This window comes from Salmo salar, chromosome ssa21, assembly GCF_905237065.1.
Source record: "Salmo salar chromosome ssa21, Ssal_v3.1, whole genome shotgun sequence".
Lineage (NCBI taxonomy): Eukaryota > Metazoa > Chordata > Actinopteri > Salmoniformes > Salmonidae > Salmo > Salmo salar.
In genome coordinates, this window is record NC_059462.1 from 35012891 (window position 1) to 35035994 (window position 23104).

The 23104-nt window shown below is 41.9% G+C and overlaps 2 protein-coding genes across 4 annotated transcripts in view; one reads left to right on the plus strand and one right to left on the minus strand.

Annotated features, from left to right (window-relative positions):
* Positions 1 to 1932, plus strand: part of LOC106582264 (calcium/calmodulin-dependent 3',5'-cyclic nucleotide phosphodiesterase 1A) — a 101314-nt gene extending 99382 nt beyond the window's left edge. Inside the window, exon 16 of one of the 2 annotated variants that reach the window (XM_045704721.1) lies at positions 1612 to 1931. In XM_045704721.1, coding sequence (XP_045560677.1) covers positions 1612 to 1691 — 80 coding nt within the window. In that variant the 3' untranslated portion in view covers positions 1692 to 1931. Of the gene's footprint in view, positions 1 to 1611 lie in introns of both variants that reach the window. The other variant, XM_045704723.1, reaches the window with a different exon arrangement.
* ppr1c (phosphatase 1 regulatory subunit 1C) lies at positions 739 to 22990 on the minus strand. 2 transcript variants are annotated; one of them, XM_045704349.1, is made up of 6 exons: positions 22609 to 22990; positions 21592 to 21745; positions 16475 to 16494; positions 15975 to 16041; positions 15053 to 15241; positions 739 to 1650 (listed from the first exon to the last, which is right to left on the minus strand). In XM_045704349.1, exons 1-6 carry the CDS (start codon positions 22687 to 22689, stop codon positions 1523 to 1525), a joined length of 639 nt encoding a protein of 212 aa, XP_045560305.1. In that variant the 5' UTR covers positions 22690 to 22990; the 3' UTR covers positions 739 to 1522.
* Between the last annotated feature and the right edge of the window lie 114 nt (positions 22991 to 23104).

Consider the following 23104-nt stretch of genomic DNA (forward strand, 5'->3'; position numbering starts at 1 on the left):
ACGAGGTTCTATGCATCTCTCGATTAACAAAACTTTCCAAAGATTAGGAGTCATGCTCAGAAGATGTTTGTACTGTTTGGGTCTACCTATGTATGTGAACAGACATTTTCAGTGATGAAATATAACAAGTCAAGGCACAGATAAACTCTTAATGACTCACCTCTCAGCAATCCTGTACATAGCGATGTCAGAAACTATACCTGACTTCACTGCTCTAGGAAATGCACATCAGAGACGTCACTCCTCACATTGATTGAGTAGTTTAAATGTAATGTAGAGCTCTCTCTCTTTCTTGTGTTTTTGCGCATACCCGTTAACAAGAGTTTTGTCCATGGTGCTGAAAGCACAGTGTACTTTTCCCTCCGTGTAGTTCATTGCATGTTTAATAATGAAAATACCTACCAAAAGGAGAACGTGGATCTGGTTTACTTCTGTGCACATTAAAAAAGTAAAATAAGTAGCATATCTGGACATGATTTACAGTAGATATATCTGTCAACACAGTCATATACATGATGTATAATCCTGTAATATGATTCTGGCCCGCGATGGCAAAAATATATTCTAATGTGGCCCTCCATAAAAAATAATTGCTCTAGAGGTAATATTGGAACGTTGGCCTCTAATGTAACTTAATATTACCCACTTGGGGGTGCTGTTGCATACCTTTCCCCTTGTAATGCTGTTTACATACAGTTACACTCCCTTAATTGATACAAGAAATACACTGACTACATATATGGGTACATATTTTTATTTTGTGTTATGAAATCTTCCCATAATTCATTTGCTGAGATAACAGTTAGCCTACTAAAATAATGATGCCTGCCATTCAGAAGAGAGGGTTTGGCAACAGATGTTGTTTTACGTGTCGATGAGGCTTTAGAAATGACATTTGTTTGTCATTTTTGTACAATAATGAATGTTGAAAAAAACATACAGGTTTCGCCAAGTGTTCATAAAATGAGTAACTTTATTAGGACTTAAGACACTCCAGAACTCCAGAGAAGACCCTTGTTTGCAGGACATCTTTGTTCATACCTCAGAGTACTGTAGTACACAAGTCTGCTATACTGTATGCACAAAAGCCCAGTTTCAGTATAAAATACTACAAAAATATATGTGAAATATCAGCAAATGTTTTTACATTATGAGATGACAATGTGAGATGCCAAAAATAGAAGTAGATGTTATTTTCTTTTATGAGAAAATGAAAACTAAAATCTGTATATTTCCAGTGAACATTAACTGCTTATCAGTCAGAATTGCTGTTGATATTCCCCACATACTCTCTTCTTACAATATATAACAATAATCAACCATACATAACCAAGACTTAAAAGAAGAGTTTGAGATACAGAGAACTTAATTAAATTGTCCTTTCTTGATCTCAACAATACAAGGCTGAATAAAATGGATTATCAGGTTAGAAATGATAACCTGATCAAGTTTAGATACATTTCTAACCAACAGTTCTTAACCCTGTCATGTGTTTGAACTTTTAACCAACAGAAACATGGATCTACAGTTTGTGTTCCTCTTCACTTTGGTTCTTCTGCTTGTCTTCCTCCTCCTCTTTCTCTTCCTCCTCTTTCTCTTCCTCCTCCTCAGGGAAGGATACTTTTGATGTGGTCTTGAGCAGCTTGACCCCTGGGGATTGGACAGACAGAGTGCTGGATAGTCATGGGTAATGTGGCAGACTGTGACTGCAGTCACATCGGAGAGATCAATAAGTATGTTCAGTATGTTCTAACAGCTACTAGCTCTTCACACTGACACACACTGTGTCATGATCTACAAGCCTAAACTACAATAATTGCTGTCTGTGTAGTCCCCTTGCTGTCAAAGGATGAAACTATATGTCCATCAGTGTTGGGACTGTAGTAAGTGTTTCAGAGGATGATGCTGTGTTGTTGTGTGTAAGCATGATGCTGTTTGTGTCAGCATAGGGGTCAACTGTCATCTGTCCTGTGACCAGACCATCTGTTAGTTAAGGTTACCAGAGTGCTCCTTGCAGCTACAATCAACAGCTCATGTTTCAAAGAGCTTTTTTCACTCTCTTGATAAACACTCAGTGATGACCACTCTTATGACTCAATATTCTTTCTGACTCATATCCGCTGACTACAATCTACATCAGTGGTGTAGTGGTTTACCCACCTTTTTTTTCGTGGAATAAAGCATTGAAAGTATAGGGAGCGTTACATTTTTCAACGCAAGCGGTGATTAGTTTACCCCCCCCCACGACAGCACTGATCAACATCAACCCACAAGCCGTTGTCTCAAGAAAATACGGTACATAGTGTGTGACTCACTAGACTTGACTATGTGAATTTGTTCACCCTCACCTCCTAAACAACAGTGTTGAGCTACATCTGTTACTAAGCATTCTACAAATAAAACAACATTGGCTTTTCCTGGCCTACTTGACTAGAGGACTGGCCTGGTCCTAGATCGTTGAGGTGTTGAGGTGACAAGGCAGCACATAGGCCCAGATTCCAACTCCAGTTAACCACACTGTAAATGGAATGTTATTCCTTTTTTATGGCTTTTCTCTCTCTGTGTATTCTAACCCTAAGCATGAGAATAGCATGAGATTCACCCACTATTCGTCTGAGGTGGACCTTGAATAAATGAAGGTGGAGGTGTCTACAGCAGTGGAGGCTGGTGGGTGGAGCTATAGGAGGACGGGATCATTGTAATTTCTGGAATTGAATAAAGGGGAAGGTATGACATGTTTGACTCCATTCCATTTGTCATTCGAGCCATTACAATAAGACCGTTCCTCCTATAGCTCATCCCACCAGCCAACTCTGCTCTACAGATATGCCATATTCTGTCCTTGACTTAATTCGCTAATTAATTCCACCACCTTTAAGCGTGAAGAAACCATGAATATGGTCGAGCGAACCTACTGGTTCCAAGTGGAAAAGCATCTACTTTCTTTTTTCTATAGAGAACACCATTCTCCATGCACTGCTTTATTCATTATATTTTTTATCATTTTAAAATATATATTATTATTGAACAAAACAAATACCAAAACAGAATTATACAAACAAGAGTACATAAACCTAACAGTTGAGTATTACATATCGAGATACATTTTCAATTAGCCAAAAAGTTTTATGGTACGTATTGCTTTTTTGTTTTTACACTGACAGATCATTTCAAAATAATATTTCAATTCTATCTTAAACAATGTGAAGAGCAGTTTGTACTACGCCCATTTCATTTATGGATAAAGAATATGCCATGAAAAATAAACAAATGAACAATGAAAGTTAAAATCAGGGTCCATATCATTTGGATCAAAATAAAACATAATATCAGAGTCTTTCAAATGAACATGAACTCACTCCAAAATCATCTGACATAAGAACAGTCCCAAAATAAATGGTCAAGACTCAGGGTCACAACCACAAAATACACATTTGTTATCAATAGCTATTTTGAATCTGTGTATAATAAAGGTCTTTACAGGGTAGATTCTATGAATAAGTTTACATGATATTTCACCTTATTAGATATAAAATATTTGCCAGACAACAACAAGACTTTGTTCCAGTTCACTTGTCCTAGGACTGCATTCTAGTATATTATAGCAGAGGGAATAGTAACATCTTGACATTGTTTTTTTATATACATATTATTACATTTATAGTTTAAAATGTAAATTCCTTCTAACTGTATTGAGGCTACAAAATCCTCAACAGTTGCACTTGGAGTATTGTAATATTCTCCTAAAAGAAGAATAGCACCTTTAGGGACAGCTCTAACAACTATTTCAAACTCCTCAGGAGTGAATGTAACATTGTGTGTTCTCATGAATTCTGGATAACAAGTTTCTCTTCCCTCAATCTTTTAAGTTCAGCCATTTCTTTACCTCTCTTCATGGCTGTTTGTCGTATTTCATACTTCATTAATTCCCAATAAGACTTAAATAGTTGGGCTTTCCTCCAATTGTCTTGTATAATATCTTTGGCATCCATCTTGAAATGATCATCTTCCAACAGTCTACTATTGAGTTTCCTTTAACTCTGATTGGTTTATTAACATCAGAGCCATTCATATTTAAAGATAAGAATATATCTTTATGATCAGTAACAATTTATGGTTCAATTGATACCCTGACTCATTCTTGACATGTCCTTGTTACTCCAAGTGAAGTCCTTTTTATCTGGATATTTACATCTCCAAATATTGAATAATCCAAGACATAGATTATTAAACTCAGGATTAACAATGCTGGATCTGTTAGTTTTCACTTCTCCATAGAAAAAGTCAACAGATTTTTTTGTATGGCCTCAATTTTCATCCTATTTTCCCTAACCGTGTCCTCCAAGCCATTTGCCCTTTCACCTATCTTTGCTGTCAAAAGCATCACAATATTGTTTTGCATCTCAAGAGGTGACACCCTCTTGCCCTCCCATCTTTTTCCCCTGGGGCTTGACTGGAGTGTGGTGGTCGTAAAGTAAAGCCTGAGCTGGGGACTGGATGGGTGCAAGTTGTCAGCATTGTTGTCCGTGCTCACCACATTTTCATCACCCACAGCAGTATTTCCCCCCACAGTTACATTCCGAAGAGGAGTACCCAAAACCATACCATCTTTTGCGGTTAATTGTCCATCTGATGATTGGTCAATTTATTTTATTTTGGTTCTGGAAGTTTTCATGTAGACAATCTCGTTTTTGAGCTAGCAAGCTGATCTGGCTATCTAGTGTTGTCGCTAATTGAATAGTTTGAGGTGAATAACTTGCAGACCTTAGAAATGACCACATGGTCCTATTTGGGTGAGGAAATCCAATAATTCCTTCAGCTACCAAAAACGAACGCATCTGCACTGACCACCGTCTTGCTCGCCTGCACTGCTTTATAATGTGTTGATAAATGTATCATGTTACATGTTAGACACTATCGGGCGCCACCGTCGGTAATACCCACATACATTCATTTTTGCATCATTCCATACGTTGACCTTTTTTTCCGCTGTCACATCCTTGTAAATTGTTCCTAAAGGTCGCTAGCGTTAGTGGATCATGGCGCACGGTTCACGACAACTGGACCGTTGTCATACAGTTCCATGATAGTGAGAATTAGGGTAGAGGATTATTGTTCGACATTCCAATATTTCATGTATTGAACTTGAATATGACAGCTTTCAGGATTAATCAAACCTCTGTATTTTGTATTCATCAATATAAAGTATTTCGTGCATAAGGGCTCTCAAAACCGTTTTTTTTTTATTCATACAAACTTTCCTAACCCTAAAATGTGCATAAATAATCTATAAAATCAGAGTATTTGTATTCTTCCAGTTGGTGCTGAAATGGAGACGAATATGCATAGATGGCCTTCTTTCATTGATCCCTATAATCTGAACCTCTCTCGATGGATTTATTCTATTGAGTCTGGCGACAAAATTCTAGTTAAAGGTGTAACGTATTTAAAGGGATGGTTAAAGATAAATGTGGTGAAAACCCAATTGACTAAAACCTCCAGGGGAAACTGTTGGCAAGCAAGTGGGAGAGTTTTCAACGGTTGAATGACATTTATTCAAGAGTGCGCAAATTAGACACACCCGCAGAGCGTGTTACGCAACTAAATAAGGTAAGTCTGAATACCAAATAGCCTCCTGAGAAATTCGTAGGTAAGGCGTGCCGATAGAGATTTGGTTCCAGGCTATTAGAGTACAGTAGACTTCCACATCAGGCCCGGTGTGTTGATGGGCTGTATGGTGTGAATGGAGCGAGATACACCAAACGCCCTGTAAGGAGTGCCACGCACACAAGCATAACACGGTATATAAAAAAAAACGTAAGTACTGGAAACTGAAAAGAGGTATCCAGCACGTTTCCAAGTTAAAAGTCTCCATTCTCTATTACTCCTCAGTTGAGTTTACTTTGCATTTAAGTAGCTAATGTAACGGATTTGTTTGCCAGCGCAAGTCTAGATAGCACCATCTGTATTATGTTGTGCCTACAACAGTGAAGTTTCAGTTTGCTACCTGTATCTCTAAAGTATCTCTATATTTCTTATCTCTGGGTGACGTGGACATCACCATGCATGCACCTTATCAAAATATGACTAATTCAATATTGCACCATCCCATGTCTGCAATCATAACCAGTAGTATCTTCCAGGAATAATGAATCATAACCAGTAGTATCTACCAGGAATAATGAATCATAACCAGTAGTATCTACCAGGAATAATGAATCATAACCAGTAGTATCTACCAGGAATAATGAATCATAACCAGTAGTGTCTACAAGAAATAATGACTCATAACCAGTAGTATCTACCAGGAACAATGAATCATAACCAGTAGTATCTAATAGGAATAATGAATCATAACCAGTAGTATCTACCAGGAATAATGAATCATAACCAGTAGTATCTACCAGGAACAATGAATCATAACCAGTAGTATCTACCAGGAATAATGAATCATAACCAGTAGTATCTACCAGGAACAATGAATCATAACCAGTAGTATCTACCAGGAACAGGAATAATGAATCATAACCAGTAGTATCTACCAGGAACAATGAATCATAACCAGTCATATCTACCAGGAATAATGAAACATAGAATAATAACAGATGTTTGGTGAATCTATGAATTATCTATGACCACTGAAGTCTTTGCTACTAAAAATAGTTTTTTATAGAATGTTTTGATATTTATTTCAGCACTCAATATGAATTTAAAATAATTTGACATGATTTATATGAATTGGGTTATATGAACATATGGACTTTCAAATGAACAAGGGAGAGGTTAAACGTAGGCTAAGTCTGGCATAAGCTTATTCCCACACTTTACAATAACTCTGTTGCAGTGGTCTTAGGTAGTCTTCGTATAGGCTATTCCCTCCATCGCAACACTGTTGCCCAGTTGAAGAGCTTGTGATCTCCATGCAGCACCACAGCACCATGCGCCTTCAGAAAAGCACCGCTCAGCCTCAGAAGATGCCCTTCTGGAGGCATGCAGCCATAGTCATTATACCTTAATGTAGGCCTATTTACCTACTAGCCAAATAAAGTGCAGAGCATGCATGATGCCTGCAACTCATCATTCCAACATATTTTAACATTTAATTCATCCTTCATTCAGTTCAGTCAGTGTGTCATCCATTCGGTCATTTGTCTGAGTTGCAATAGGAACTAAATCAAAGAGAATAGACCACTCTTATCCATTTGTTTATGGAAATCCATGTGTGTATTCAAAATGATCTATGTTCTTTAGCCTATCACTTTAATAATTCAATGTTTAATTTAGACCTATCCAAATAAAAAATGGACCATCTTGTAGGCATTTCAGGCTATCATTTTGGGTACTAGTGTCTTGCTGAACAATTTTAGAACTCTATTTGTGTTTTATAACTGTATTTATTACAGCGCTCCCCTTTAAAAGAGACCGTAGCTCACAGGCCTCTAAATAAAATGTAAACAAAATAGTTGAAGAAGCACCTGCAGTGGCTGATACGGAAAACAGATCCGGCAATAAGAATAGGCTATAGATAGTCTTGACCATTTGGGACCCCTTGGCTATTTCGATCAGGACAGGTTATAGCCTAGACTTAATCAATATTTGGTTTTGTCTCATTTATTGATAGGGATATAGCCTTTGCGTGATGGGGTTGTGTAATGTAAATGGGTATAACAAGCCTACATACAGAGTGGAATTCACTAATACAACAGGAATAATAATATAAGGACTACAGTCCGTGCTCCCAAATACTGGAAAAAGTGAGATTCATTAGGTTACATGATCACTACAGTAGCCCCATGCAGCTATAAAAATACATTTTGCAATTATATGGCCATTAAATAACATGGCATGGCATATTTACAGTAAAGATATAAGCTTAGTATGCATAACCCATCATTAATTAGCTAAATATAAGGCTAATACTGCAGTGAATGTATTACCTGAAAGAGTTAGGCTAGGACATCTACTATATACAGTTGAAGTTGGAAGTTTACATGCACTTTAGCCAAATACATTTAAGCTCAGTTTTTCACAATTTCTGACATTTAATCCTAGTAAAAATCCCTGTCTTAGGTCAGTTAGGATCACCACTTTATTTTAAGAATGTGAAATGTCAGAATAATAGTAGAGAGAATGATTTATTTCAGCTTTTATTTCTTTCATCACATTACCAGTGGGTCAGAAGTTTACATACACTCAATTAGTATTTGGTAGCATTGCCTTTAAATTGTTTAACTTGGGTCAAACATTTCGGGTAGCGTTCCACAAGCTTCCCACAATAAGTTGGGTGAATTTTGGCCCATTCCTCCTGACAGAGCTGTAACTAAATCAGGTTTGTACGCCTCCTTGCTCGCACACGCTTTTTCAGTTCTGCCCACAAATTTTCTATAGGATTGAGGTCAGGGCTCTGTGATGGGCACTCCAATACCTTGATTTTGTTGTCCTTAAGCCATTTTGCCACAATGTTGGAAGTATGCTTGGGGTCATTGTCCATTTGGAAGACCCATTTGCGACCAAGCTTTAACTTCCTGACTGATGTCTTGAGATGTTGCTTCAATATATCCACATAATTTTCCCCCCTCATGATGTCATCTATTTTGTGAAATGCACCAGTCCCTCCTGCAGCAAAGCACCCCCACAACATGATGCTGCCACCCCCGTTCTTCACGGTTGGGATGGTGTTCTTCGGCTTGCAAGCATCCCTCTTTGTCCTCCAAACATAACAATGGTCATTATGGCCAAACAGTTCTATTTTTGATTCATCAGACCAGAGGACATTTCTCCAAAAAGTACGATCTTTGTCACCATGTGCAGTTGCAAACCGTAGTCTGAATTTTTTATGGCGGTTTTGGCGCAGTGGCTTCTTCCTTGCTGAGCGGCCTTTCAGGTTATGTCGATATAGGACTCGTTTTACTGTGGATCTAGATACTTTTGTACCTGTTTCCTCCAGCATCTTTACAAGGTCCTTTGCTGTTGTTCTGGGATTGATTTGCACTTTTCGCACCAAAGTACGTTCATCTCTAGGAGACAGAACGTGTCTCCTTCCTGAGCGGTATGACGGCTGCGTGGTCCATTGGGGTTTATACTTGCGTACTATTGTTTGTACAGATAAATGTGGTACCTTCAGGCATTTGGAAATTGCTCCCAAGGATGAACCAGACTTGTGGAGGTCTACAATTGTTTTTCTGAGGTCTTGGCTGATATCTTTTGATTTTCCCATGATGTCAAGCAAAGAGGCACTGAGTTTGAAAGTAGGCCTTGAAATACATCTACAGGTACACCTCCAATTGACTCAAATGATGTCAATTAGCCTATCAGAAGCTTCTAATGCCATGACATTTTCTGGAATTTTGCAAGCTGTCTAAAGGCACTGTCAACTTACATGTAAACTTCTGACCCATTGGAATTGTGATACAGTGAATTATAAGTGAAATAATCTGTCTGTAAACAATTGTTGGAAAAATTACTTGTGTCATGCACAAAGTAGATGTCCTAAACAACTTGCCAAAACTATAGTTTGTTAACAAGAAATTTGTGGAGTGGTTGAAAAACAAGTTTTAATGACTCCAACCTAAGTGTATGTAAACTTCCGACTTCTACTGTAGATAGCGGAATAGGCCTAGCATAAATCAAAAAATACTTTCTATTTTGCAGCTCAGGAGGTTATTCTAGACAAGTCTCTTCTGTGTCTTTATCATTCTCACACAAGTAATTTGCTGAAGGCCCAAGCCTATACTCTGCCATCTAGTGGTACAACGTCGTTATTGAATACAGTTCTAAAACAAGCTCTAGATGTGGTGTATTGAGAAATGTGTTATGTTATTGTTATAATCATGCTTTGGAGTCTTCAGTAAAAGGATGCAACAACTGGCGATGTGGATAACGGAATTCAAGACAAAATCCTCAGACTACTGATGACCATCTGAGTGAACGAGCTATAAAGTTAGCTAGTACTAGTAAAGTAGCTGGTCAGCTGGGAAGTAAAGGCGTGTGGGCTAATGAGAGCCATGGCACTTTTCAGTAATGAGACCGGTTTGTGTTTCCAGGAGGCTAACAAGAGCTTCAGCAGATATGAGGAGCGATATTTGCCGTTTTTGGAGGCCAATGAGATAGCTGACAACTGAAGAGTGGTGTTTCTATCAGTTGTGGGTTCAAAAACGTTTACGCTGCTGAAAATTTGGTAGCGCCGAAGAAGCCGAGAGAGGCTAGCTAATTTCAGCTCTGAGAAACTTATGCGCCAAAACGGAACGTGTTGAGCGAGAGGTATGTTTTTCAGGAACAGGAAACTGTTGGTGGGAGAGATTTTAGCTGAGTATATATCATCGTTAAAGGGACTGGCAGTTACATATGACAAGTTAGCTGTTACCAGCTAGTTTATGGAGTTGCCAGTAAGGAGCTCTGGGGCAAGATGTTAAGCACGGCATACGGGGAGAATTTAACATGGGCAAAAGTATTGGACATTGTCAACAACTTGGAGTGCACAGCCCGGAGTATGCAGAAATACCAGCAGACACTGTCTCAGTTGAGAACCGATCAGTTGACCACAAAACGGGAGGGGCATCGACCCGGATCAACCAGGGAGAAACAGTGGATGTCAGACCAGAAGGGGGAGACGTCAAAGCCCTGTTTTCGCTATTTGGGGACAGGACATTCACAGCAGACCTGCCGCTACAAGGAGTTCCAATGCAGAGCGTGCCAGAAGACTGGACATCCTGAAAGGGCTTGCAGGGGGAGAGTATCTGCGGAAAACAGCACGTTTTCTAAGTAACACTCTCAAACAGAGCACTCTAATCCAGGTAAGGGGACACGCTACTGGACGACAGATCAAGTTGAGGAGGAAGAACTGCTATCGCCTGCAGGGTCCATCACAGTCAGAAATTACCAGTCAGAAAATGACTTGGGACTTTTTACTGTGTGTAGTGATTGTGAGTATGTGAAAGCGTACATGGTCATGGTGAGATGTAACGGAGGGGAAAAGATAAAGATGGAGGTAGATACTGGGGCTGCCATGTCTATTATCTCAGGGAAGCTGTACAACAGCAGATTTAAGAAGCATAAACTGTAACCATGTGATGTTGTTTTGAGAACTTACTCAACTCAGCCTATTCAGTTATTGGGACAGCTGGAGGTTAAATTGAAATGTGGTGCTCAGGTGTTACCTTTGCCTCTATTTGTGTCAAAAGGGAAGGGTCCTACGCTAATGTGGAGGAACTGGATTCAGCACCTCAAATGAGATTGGTCAAGAGTGAACCATGTGTCAGACCCAGTTGCGCAGCTGTGCAAAAAATATACTGAGATATTTAGTGGTGAACTGGGTGTGGTAAAGGAAGTTAAATCCAAAATTCAAGTGTCAGAGAAAGCTGTTCCAACGTTTTGTAAGGCTAGACCTGTAGAGACCTGTGCCTTATGCCCTCAGAGAGGCAGTAGACCAACAGCTTACAGAGCTAGAAAAACACAGAGTGATCACACCCATAGAATAGTGAATGGGCAGCACCTATAGTTTGCGTTCCAAAAACAAACGGGGGTGTTAGAATATGTCATGATTACAAGGTGGTCTGTAAATGCATGGGTGGATGTGGACCAGTACCCGTTACCAAACACCCAGGACTTGTTTGCTACTCTAGCCGGGGGTAAACAGTTCACAAAGTTAGACCTTACACAGGCCTACCAGCAAGTGAAGGTAGATCAAGAGTCAAAGCATTTCCTGACTATAAACACGTTGAAGGGTTTATGCCAGATGAATAGACTGCCTTATGGAGTATCAAGCGCTCCAGCTGTATTCCAACGTATTATGGACCAGGCCTTACAGGGTTTACCTGGGGTTGTGTGCTTTCTGGATGACATTCTTATCACAGGGAAATCGGCAGAGGACCACTTACAGAACGTAGAAGCAGTGTTACAGAGGCTGCAAGAGCGTGGGTTAAGAGTAAACATGTACAAGTGTGCATTTTTTCAGTCTACTGACACTTAACTTAGGTCACGAACAGGGGCTACATCCAGTGCAGGACAAGACTGAAGTCATAGCAAAGACTCCAGTGCTCAGAGCATATCTGGCTTTACTTACCTACTATGGCAAGTTCATGGAGAATCTCTTTACTCTCACCAAACCTATGACAGAGCTCTTACAGAAAGATAGACATTGGATGTGGTCAGAACAACGTCAGCAGGCATCTGAAACAACGAAGACTCAGCTGTCTTCCTCCTCAGTCTTAGTGCACTATGATCCACACATGCCAGTAATATTGGCTTGTGATGCCTCACCATATGGGGTGGGTGCTGTCATCTCACACACAATGCCTGACGGTAGTGAGAGGCATATTGCATATGCTTCACACACACTCACTAAGACAGAGGTGAAGTATTCCCAAATAGAGAAGGAGGCCCTAGGGATCATATTTGGGGTAATGAAGTTCCATGACTACCTATATGGTCGTAAGTTTACATTGCTGACAGACCATCAGCTCCCTGTGAAAATACTAGGACCAAAACCAGGAGTTCCAGCTCTAGCAGCAGCCAGACTCCAGAGGTGGCGTTAATACTATCTGCATATCAGTATGACATACAATACAAATCCTCTCAGCAGCATGCTAATGCTGATGGGTTATCCCGGCTTCCCGGGGGGCAGAGAGCAATCCAAACTATTGAGTGTCATTTTTAGATGTACTTCCCCATTTTAGCTAAGGACATCGCCAGGGAAACTATCAAGGACAAGGGTTTGGCAAAAGTGAAGCACTTAACACTTACAGGGTGGCCCAACCATGTTACTGATCCTGAACTAAAGCCTTGTTGGGGGAGAAGGGATGAGCTCACTGTAGAAAGTGATTGTGTGTTATGGGGTATGAGAGCGGTGGTGCCGGTCTACTCTACAGAAGGACCTGCTGAGGGAGCTACATGAATACCACTTGGGGCATATGGTCAAAATGAAAGCTCTTGCAGGAGCCACTTTTGGTGGCCCAGGTTAGACTCAGACATATAAGACATGGTAAGGAGATGCCAGGTGTGTCAGTCTAATGCTGAACCTTGCACCAGTGCATCATTAGAAATGGCCTCTGAGAGGCCCTGCTCAAAAGGGAAAGCACCAGTTCTGAGTAGTCACGGATGCATACTCACGCTGGCCAGAAGTAAAGTGTATGAGTAATACTTCAGCTACAGCCACGGTAGAGACACTCCAGGGAATGTTCTCAGCCTACGGGTTAGTTCAGGAGTGTGTTTCAGACAATGGGCCGCAACTGGTGTCAAAAGTGACATTCCCTGGAGACATTCTTCCAGTTGAATGGGGAGAAACATATCAAGTCGGCTCCGTATCATGCAGCTTCAAATGGCGCAGCAGAGGACAAGGACAAGTCATCAGGACGGTCTGTACAGCATAGTGTGGACAACTTTCTGTTTGCCAACAGGAATACGCCACATGCTACAACTGGAAAAAGTCCAGCAGAGTTATTCCTAAAACGACAGGTTAGAACAAGGTTATCACTGGTTAAAGCCAGTTTTTCAGCTGACATGCAGTCTAAGATACAGGACAAGGGGATGGGCAAGCGTCTTCATTTCTTTTCAGTCGTGAACTAACAGTGCTTGCCCGAGATGACCGGGGAGGAGAGCGAGAGAAATGGGTACCCGGGGTTGTGAAAAGGGTACTTGGTCCTGTAACCTACTGGGCACAGACTGAGGGAAAATGGTGTAAGAAGCATGTGGCTCAAATGATGATGCAACACAACGAAAGAGAAGACCTGAATGTGTCAGAGTGGAACATCTCTGATTGGGACTTGGACACTGTGACGGGCACACATACAGAGACACAGATTGTGCCAGACCGTGAGCCTGAGGTTGTATATGTGTTGATACAGGAAACTCTTTTGGAAAACCAAAAAAGGATGTTTTCAGAGGAAGTGAGAATTTCTGTAGAGGAGTGTGGTGTATTGCGAAATGTGTTATGTGTTAATGAGTTTAGATTTAAAATGGTTGCACATAGCCAATGGGATTTGTATGCATAGGTTGAGTTATTTAAATTAACAAATGACAATGGGGTTTCCGTTCTTGCATTGAACTAATTGGATTACGAGATGCAAGGGCTGTTAAAGTTCAATGATGTATTAGGGAGTTGGGCTGAAGACACTATACAGAGTAGTAGACTGGAATGTGTTAAGGGGAACAATGAAATAAATCTGTTCTGTTTGTTATAATCATGCTTTGGAGTCTTCAGTAAAAGAACCCAGCATCTTAGGATGCAACACTAGACTTTTATTTTGAAAATGAAACCGGAAGCTGCAAAGCAACTCTAACGTCTGAGCTAGAGTTGCTTGATTGACTGGTTAACTTCAACTAGCTACTGTTTGTCTACTGACAAAAGTTTGTACATATAAAAAGATCTGTAACCAAGTAAATGGTGACGTAAAGTAAGAATCGAACGTGTGAATGTTCATTCAGAGTCGTAACGTAGTACGTACGTACTAATTTAACATTTACCTCATGTTTCACGCATGGCTTTTCTTACGATCCTAACCATTTACGTATGGATTTTGGTGCGATCAAAACATACATACGTTCAACCTTTTGGCAGCTATCTGGCTTCATATGATCAAAACGATACATACGTTCAACCTTTTGGCAGCTATCTGGCTCCATATGATCAAAACGATACATACGTTCAACCTTTTGGCAGCTATCTGGCTCCATATGATCAAAACGATACATACGTTCAACCTTTTGGCAGCGATCTGGCTCCATATGATCAAAACGATACATACGTTCAACCTTTTGGCAGCGATCTGGCTCCATATGATCAAAACGATACATACGTTCAACCTTTTGGCAGCTATCTGGCTCCATATGATCAAAACGATACATACGTTCAACCTTTTGGCAGCGATCTGGCTCCATATGATCAAAACGATACATACGTTCAACCTTTTGGCAGCGATCTGGCTCCATATGATCAAAACGATACATACGTTCAACCTTTTGGCAGCTATCTGGCTCCATATGATCAAAACGATACATACGTTCAACCTTTTGGCAGCTATCTGGCTCCATATGTGTGGAGTTGGGATGGCCTTACCTGGAGTAAAGGGAGGCTGGTGTTGGTAGGGGGTGTCTTTGCGCCTTGGTGTGTCTGCCAGTCGTGTCAGATCCCCTGATAGCTCATCTGACAGGGCCAGTGTGTCTGTGTGGGACTGGGGCAGTCTGGTAGGACGCAGGCTGTCTCTGTCCTCACTGTGGCCTCTACAGCAGTCTGTGGACTCTCTGCCTGTGGAGGACACACACAGTAGATTATAGAGGTCCAATGATCACAATTATAACGGTGTACTTAATTTGTACGGAAATTGGTCTCCTACTCTGATCTTAACCTTTGCTCTCCTGACTGAGAAATGTGTGTTTTCTATTTCCTTTCAGATTTTTTCTGGGAACACAGAATGTTGTTTTTGTGTTTCCGTAATTGCATTAATTACCAGTATAATCTGTAGCCCTATGCTTTCCAGTCATGTACAAAACTGGACCAATTATTTTACTGGACCATATTCAGCATGCAACTGAATTCAAGGCCATCCAGCCTGGGGTGTTTGGCCATGTTGGATATTTTCTAATCCACACACTAATTAACAACCCAGGTTTGTGAAGAAAATATTTATTGGACCATAAACAGGCTGCTGTGCTGAAATTAGTTGTGATCCTCTACATGCAGTAGGATGGTGTTGCTCTCTCTTTCCCCTGTCTATCACTGCAGCTAAAGTAGGATTGTGTAGCTTCCCTGGTCAGTCAATCAATATCTAATGTAGATTTACAGTGCTACCTCCTGTCTACGTCAGCACCTGACTAGCTCTGTCACACACTTCAGTGGTCTCTGTGGAGGTATAATGCTGACTACTGACGTTTCATCAGTGTTTCCTACACTCACCAGAATAAAAGGGAGAGTATGAACTAATGGCGCTTCCATCTCATCATGTTATGGCAGTTTGTGTGAACAAGGTTCTGTACTGTACCTTTCATAGTGGGTGGAGAGTAGACGCTGTGTTTCCTCTGAGCAGGAGACAACTCTGCACTCTGGACCTGGTGGTGTAGAGGGATGGAGGGATGGAGGGAGGAGGTGTAGAGGAGGAATGGTGCGGGTGGAACAGAACAGCATGAGAACCAACAAGGCAGAACCAGAGATCCCATTTCACTGATGCTATTTCAGGAATCAATGACAACAGCATCAGAAATGCCTCCTGAACCAAATCAAATCAAATGTATTTATAAAGCCCTTCGTACATCAGCTGATATCTCAAAGTGCTGTACAGAAACCCAGCCTAAAACCCAAACAGCAAGCAATGCAGGTGTAGAAGCAACAGCTAGGGATGAGGTTTTTGCGATCTGGCTATTCTGTCCATATCCAAACATGCAATATTTAAATAAAGGTTGATTTTATGGGAAATTATATTTGTGACATGACATGAATTTGAAACAGAGCAGCCGGGTATGAGTGACAGTGTGTGTAACCTACCTCTCCTTGATACTTGTCATCTGTGGGAGAGAAAAACAGACAGTTAGTGATAGGCTGGAGTCAGCACATCACTATCTGTGTGTTGAGGCGCTGCACACACACACCCACCCACACACCCACCCACACACACACACACACCCACCCATCCACACACCCATCCACACACACACAGCGTGTGACATGTGACGTGGTTGATTATAGACTAAGACCCTGGGAGAGAGATGGAGAGAGATAAGATGGTCACCATGAGGCTGAGAGTTTACGGTTCAGTGTCCAGATCACTGCTGACCTCAGGCTCTAATGGCTGACTGGTGACTCGTCCACTTTATTCCACTCCACCTCCATTGACATTCCTCTGAATTGAAATTGAGTTCTCCAGCAAGCAGAGGGTGATTGATAGGGTGTCATTGAGGCAGTTCTGATGATGGGTTTTATCGCCATGAACATGACAGCTGGAGCTTCAAATCAATAACTAGCTGACCATTTTGTTGAATGAACAGCACTGGGCCATTGATAAAACCTTCTAGCCTTTGTTTGATGAGGAGAACACAATGACAGTACAAACATGTGAAACACACATGACCACGTTTATAAATGAATTGGACTGCATCACAGACACGCCTATGTTTTATTCTGAAGGTCAACACAGTACAAGAGTACATGAACGGAAACACAACATGTGAAACACATTAACATGACTAATTTGTTGAATGCATGGCAAGGGGCAACACACACGCCCTGTATTGTACAGTATGTTGTCCTCTGAGGCCAGCTCCATGGTTTTCACAAATGATCTATCTGTTTGGGAGTGTTCAATTAAAGCCATAGGGCACTGCTTCTCAAATATTTTGATAACACATCTGGTTTTCAATGATATAATTCTGATTCAGGACACACAATAATCCAGGGACACAACACACAACACTACAGTAAGGTTCAGTATCAGAAGTGGCCTCTCTTCAAGAGACACAGTTCAGATGACATTCACAGGGAAATATCAGCAAGACAAGGAGCTGTTTGTAGCTGAAATAATGGCTGTGTGAATAATGAAAAGGGTTGAGTATGCAGCTCACATACACAGACAGAGTTGAGCAAAACAAGTTTCACTCGACACAAGCAGACAAACTACAGCCAGACTACATTACAGTACACCACCCAGCACCATTCACAACACACAGACAGGGTAATGTAATTGTAAAAGGCCATATAGCATAAACAATTGATCAACTAAACAAAGAGCTTGACGAGACAACTAGGCTGGAGAAAACTGTCCATAAAGCCATTGACTACACCCCTGGAGACGTGGGTGGAAAGAGGGATGGAGGGAGGGAGAGAACCAGGCTCATGGCAGCAGTTCAAATCAAATCAAATTGTATTAGTCACATGTGCCGAATACAACAGGTGTAGACCTTACAGTGAAATACTTACTTATAGGCCCTTAACCAACAATGCAGTTAACAAAAATATGAATAAGAATAAGAAATAAAAGTAACAAGTAATTAAAGAGCAGCAGTAAAATAACAATAGCGAGACTATATACAGGGGGGTACCGGTACAGAGTCAATGTGCGGGGGCACCAGTTAGTCGAGGTAATATGTACATGTAGGTAGAGTTATTCAAGTTACAATGCATAAATGATAACAACAGAGAGTAGCAGCGGTGTAAAAGGGGGGGCAATGCAAATAGTCTGGGTAGCCATTTGATTAGGTGTTCTGACTAATGACTTGGGGGTAGAAGCTGTTTAGAAGCCTCTTGGACCAAGACTTGGCACTCCGGTACCGCTTGCCGTGTGGTAGCAGAGAGAACAGTCTATGACTAGGGTGGATGGAGTCTTTGACAATTTTTAGGGCTTTCCTCTGACACTGCCTGTTATAAAGCTCCTGGATGGCAGGAAGCTTGGCCCGAGTGATTTACTGGGCCGTTCGCACTACCCTCTGTGGTGCCTTGCGGTCGCAACCGAGCAGTTGCCATACCAGGCAGTGATGCAACCAGTCAGGATGCTCTCGATGGTGCAGCTGTAGAACCTTTTGAGGATCTGAGGACCCATGCCAAAACTTTTCAGTCTCCTGAGGGGGAATAGATTTTGTTGTGCCGTCTTCACGACTTTCTTGGTGTGCTTGGACCATATTAGTTTGTTGGTGATGTGGACACCAAGGAACTTGAAGCTCTCAACCTGCTCTGCTGCAGCCCCGTCGATGAGAATGGGGGCGTGCTCGGTCCTCTTTTTCCTGTAGTCCACAACCATCTCCAGTTACCTAAGTTTGCCATAAACCACAGACCTGAGGAGGAATAAATCCATGGATAAAAGCCAACCTGGGTCTGTGATGCAACACACACACACACACACACACACACACACACACACACACACACACACACACACACACACACACACACACACACACACACACACACACACACACACACACACACACACACACACACACACACACACACACACACACACACACAGACGCCATTCTGACAATGTAACACCTCTAAACTGGCTCCTGGATGCAGGGCCCGAGCCTGGCTTCTGTCAGACTATTTAATTGCCACCCAATAGATGTGTGTTAGATGGTTTGTCACTGAGACAGGAGTGGCCCAAATGGCACTCTATTTCCTATGAAGTGCAATACTTTTGACCAGAGCCAATAGGGTCAAAGGTAGTGCACTATAGGGCCCTCAAACTCAACTCTGGACCTCGAAGCCAGTTCCACTGCTATTTTAAATTGTTCTCCTCTAATCAGGGATTTAGATGGGACACCAGGTGGGTGCAATAAATTATCACTTAGAACAGAAAACCAGCCGGCGCCGGACCTTGAAGGGTAAGAGTTGAATATTCCTGATATAGGGAATAGGGTTCCATTTGGGAAGCAGAGAAGAACACCCCCTACTCTCTGCCAGGAACTCTCTATGAGAAAAATATGGGCCAGCACACCCTCCATCAATTAACAGTACCAACCCTTTCCCTTTCTCAGTACAATGGGATAGATACAACCTGTTTGTATACTGTTCAGGCACGCACAGCTTTCTATCAGCTTTGAAGTGTAAAACATGCACCAGTGTTCTATTACAGACAGCTCCCGTACTCTATGTTACAGACACATCTCTAGTTTGGTCCTTATGGCCTCTTCTCACTGTCTCACTGTCATCCAAAGCTGTGCCTGGGGGCTTTTGGCATAGGTCCTCCCAGTCTTACTCTATGGTGACCTTTCCTAAAGTATTGGGGAGGACCAGAGTGTGGACAAGGCAGCTTGTTTTGCTGTGACTGTGCTGCAGTGTATGAGTTGTGACTGTGGCTAAGCAGCAGGCTGTGCTGGAGTCTGAGCTGTAAGCTGTGGCTGTGTCACAGGGAAGGTATTTGTGCTGATGTCACATCGTGACCCTCTCACACAATGTTCTGGATCTCTCACCCCAGGTTAGATTCCAATCTCACTGTTTCAGGATGACGCAACACAGACAGAACATTCACCTTGCTGTGCACAGGCTTGTCTTTCTTTTTACTCTCTTCTGGTTACTCCCATTCACTAGGGCCAACATCACCCTCCATCCATCCTTCTATCACCCTCCATCCATCCATTCTATCACCCTCCATCCATCCTTCTATCACCCTCCATCCATCCATTCTATCACCCTCCATCTATCCATTCTATCATCCTCCATCCATCCTTCTATCACCCTCTATCCATCCTATCACCCTCCATCCATCCTTCTATCACCCTCTATCCATCCTTCTATCACCCTCCATCATCCTTCTATCACCCTCCATCATCCTTCTATCACCCTCCATCATCCTTCTATCACCCTCCATCCATCCATCCATCCTCCATTCCATCCTATCAACCTCCATCCATCTCCCACCCTCCATACATCCTTCTATCAATCTTCATCCATCCTTCAATCAACCTCCATCCATCCTTCTATCAATCTCCATCATCCTTCTATCACCCTCCATCCATCCTTCTATCACCCTCCATCCATCCTTCTATCAACCTCCATCCATCCATTCTATCACCCTCCATCCATCCATTCTATCACCCTCCATCTATCCATTCTATCACCCTCCATCCATCCATTCTATCACCCTCCATCCATCCATTCTATCACCCTCCATCCATCCATTCTATCACCCTCCATCCATCCATTCTATCACCCTCCATCTATCCATTCTATCACCCTCCATCTATCCTTCTATCACCCTCCATCCATCCTTCTATCACCCTCCATCCATCCTTCTATCGCCCTCTATCCATCCTTCTATCACCCTCTATCCATCCTTTTATCACCCTCCATCATCCTTCTATCACCCTCCATCCATCCATCCATCCATCCATCCATCCATCCCCCTCCATCCATCCTTCTATCACCCTCCATACATCCTTCTATCAATCTTCATCCATCCTTCAATCAACCTCCATCCATCCTTCTATCAATCTCCATCCATCCTTCTATCACCCTCCATCCATCCTTCTATCACCCTCCATCCATCCTTCTATCACCCTCCATCCATCCTTCTATCACCCTCCATCCATCCTTCTATCACCCTCCATCCATCCTTCTATCAACCTCCATCCATCCTTCTATCAACCTCCATCCATCCTTCTCCCCCCAGACCTCTTATAGTAACACTCCATTTTGTGTACCCCATAAGAATAGTCTCTAGTCCTCATTCAACCCATATTAACAAAACTCCTTCATATGCCACAGCTCTTCATTAAATATCAACAGACGGCTCTGAAAGAAAACACTTTATTGACATAATGAGATCGAGCCAAAAAGTCTTAATTCTTCTCTTTAGCAGTAAAACTCGAGTAAGTTGGGATACATACATAAACAAAACCCCTCTAAACTCAAATCAGCCTCTACTGGAGCATAACAAAAAACAAAACAATTGTCACATGAAGACACATAACTTCCATGACAGTTTGTGAGTCATGCGGAGTGAAGCTTGGCAAATGGCTTCAACATTCCATTTCAACACAGGAAATAAAATAAATTCCAATTCCATTGCTTTTCAGTGAGGGAAATTACAATTGGAATTGGATTTTCTGTTTATTTCCGGAATTGAATGAATTGACCGGAACCCTGTTCCTCACTCAGTAGCAGTGTCTTACCTGCTGCAGTTAGGTCTGGTGGAAGATAGATGACATGGGTAGCTGGTGTAGGTCTCCTCTTACGGATCTGTTTGGTGGAGACAGGACATGGCGGGATAGGACAGGACGGGACAGTACAGGAAAGAGAGGTGTTCAAGTGTGGCGCTGAAGATAACTGGAGACAGGCAACAAGCACCAGTAACCCAGTAGCATATGATACAGACTTGCTGTGTGTGCATGTTTTACAAAGTGGTAGAGCAGAGTTTAGTGTCAATACAATCAATGACCTACAATACCAGTCAGAAGTTTGGACACACCTACTCGTTCAAGGGTTTTTCTTTATTTTTACTATTTTCTACATTGTAGAATAATAGTGAAGACATCAAACTATGAAATAACACATATGGAATCATGTAGTAACCGAAAAAGTGTTAAACAAATGTATTTATTTATTTATTTAACACTTTTTTGGTTACTACATGATTCCATATGTGTTATTTCATAGTTTTGATGTCTTCACTATTATTCTACAATGTAGAAAATAGTAAAAATAAAGAAAAACCCTTGACTGAGTAGGTGTGTCCAAACTTTTGACTGGTACTGTAGGTTCGGAGAGGGGTGGGTGAGGAGGTGGTGGTGGGGAGCGGGAGAGGTTGGCCAAAAATTGGAATGAAGCTATCTTTCTAAAATCACAATAATGACAAATAAGGATACAATCAAATAGTAAAAAAAAAAATCCCAATCAATATTTACTCAAAGCACTGACAAGTTGTATTAACATTTAGGCAACTAAGATTGTGACAAATAAATCCAGAAAGTGTTGGGGGCAGGGGAAAATCCATGTCATAAAACATATTTTCCAACCAGGCATAATATGATCAAAGTAAAGCTTATTCTGCCAGTCAGGCTCAAGAGGAGCTAGCTCTTCACAGCCCCCACTCCATCAACAAGCCCACCATCCCATCAACTTCACATTACCATGTCATAATGGTAAACATTTATTACCATATCGTGTCGAAACTGAATGTTCTTACTCACATGCTCCGATGCCTGAGGGTCCAGCTGACTCTGAAACACAGGCACAGAAAACTGGATCTTCTTAGGACTGTTGGACTCCATGTTTTCAGTGGAAAGAGAGTTGGAAAGAAAGAGAGGAAGAGAGGGGACTGCGTTGGGAGCAGCTGCACACAGCAGCAGCCTCTCTTCTGTTCCGTTCCCTTCCTTATGAGCCCTGGGATAGCTTTACTGGACAGCCCAGCCTGCCTCCCCCTGCCCCTGTCCGAGAGAGAGGGAGGGAGGGAGGGAGAAAAGGAGAGAGAGAGAGAGATGCACCTCACAACCACACAACCTCCTCTAGTGTCCAGTTCACTACCTCAGCAGTCTCCCTTCCCCCAGCTGGGTCGAGTGCTCTCTCTCTCTCTCTGTATAATGACACCGCAGCTCAGAAGTGCAATATAAGCCCCCGGAGGAACCAGGCTGGTGGGACGTTAATTATTGATAACCCAAGTTCAGGAAGTCACTGGCCTCTTCACCC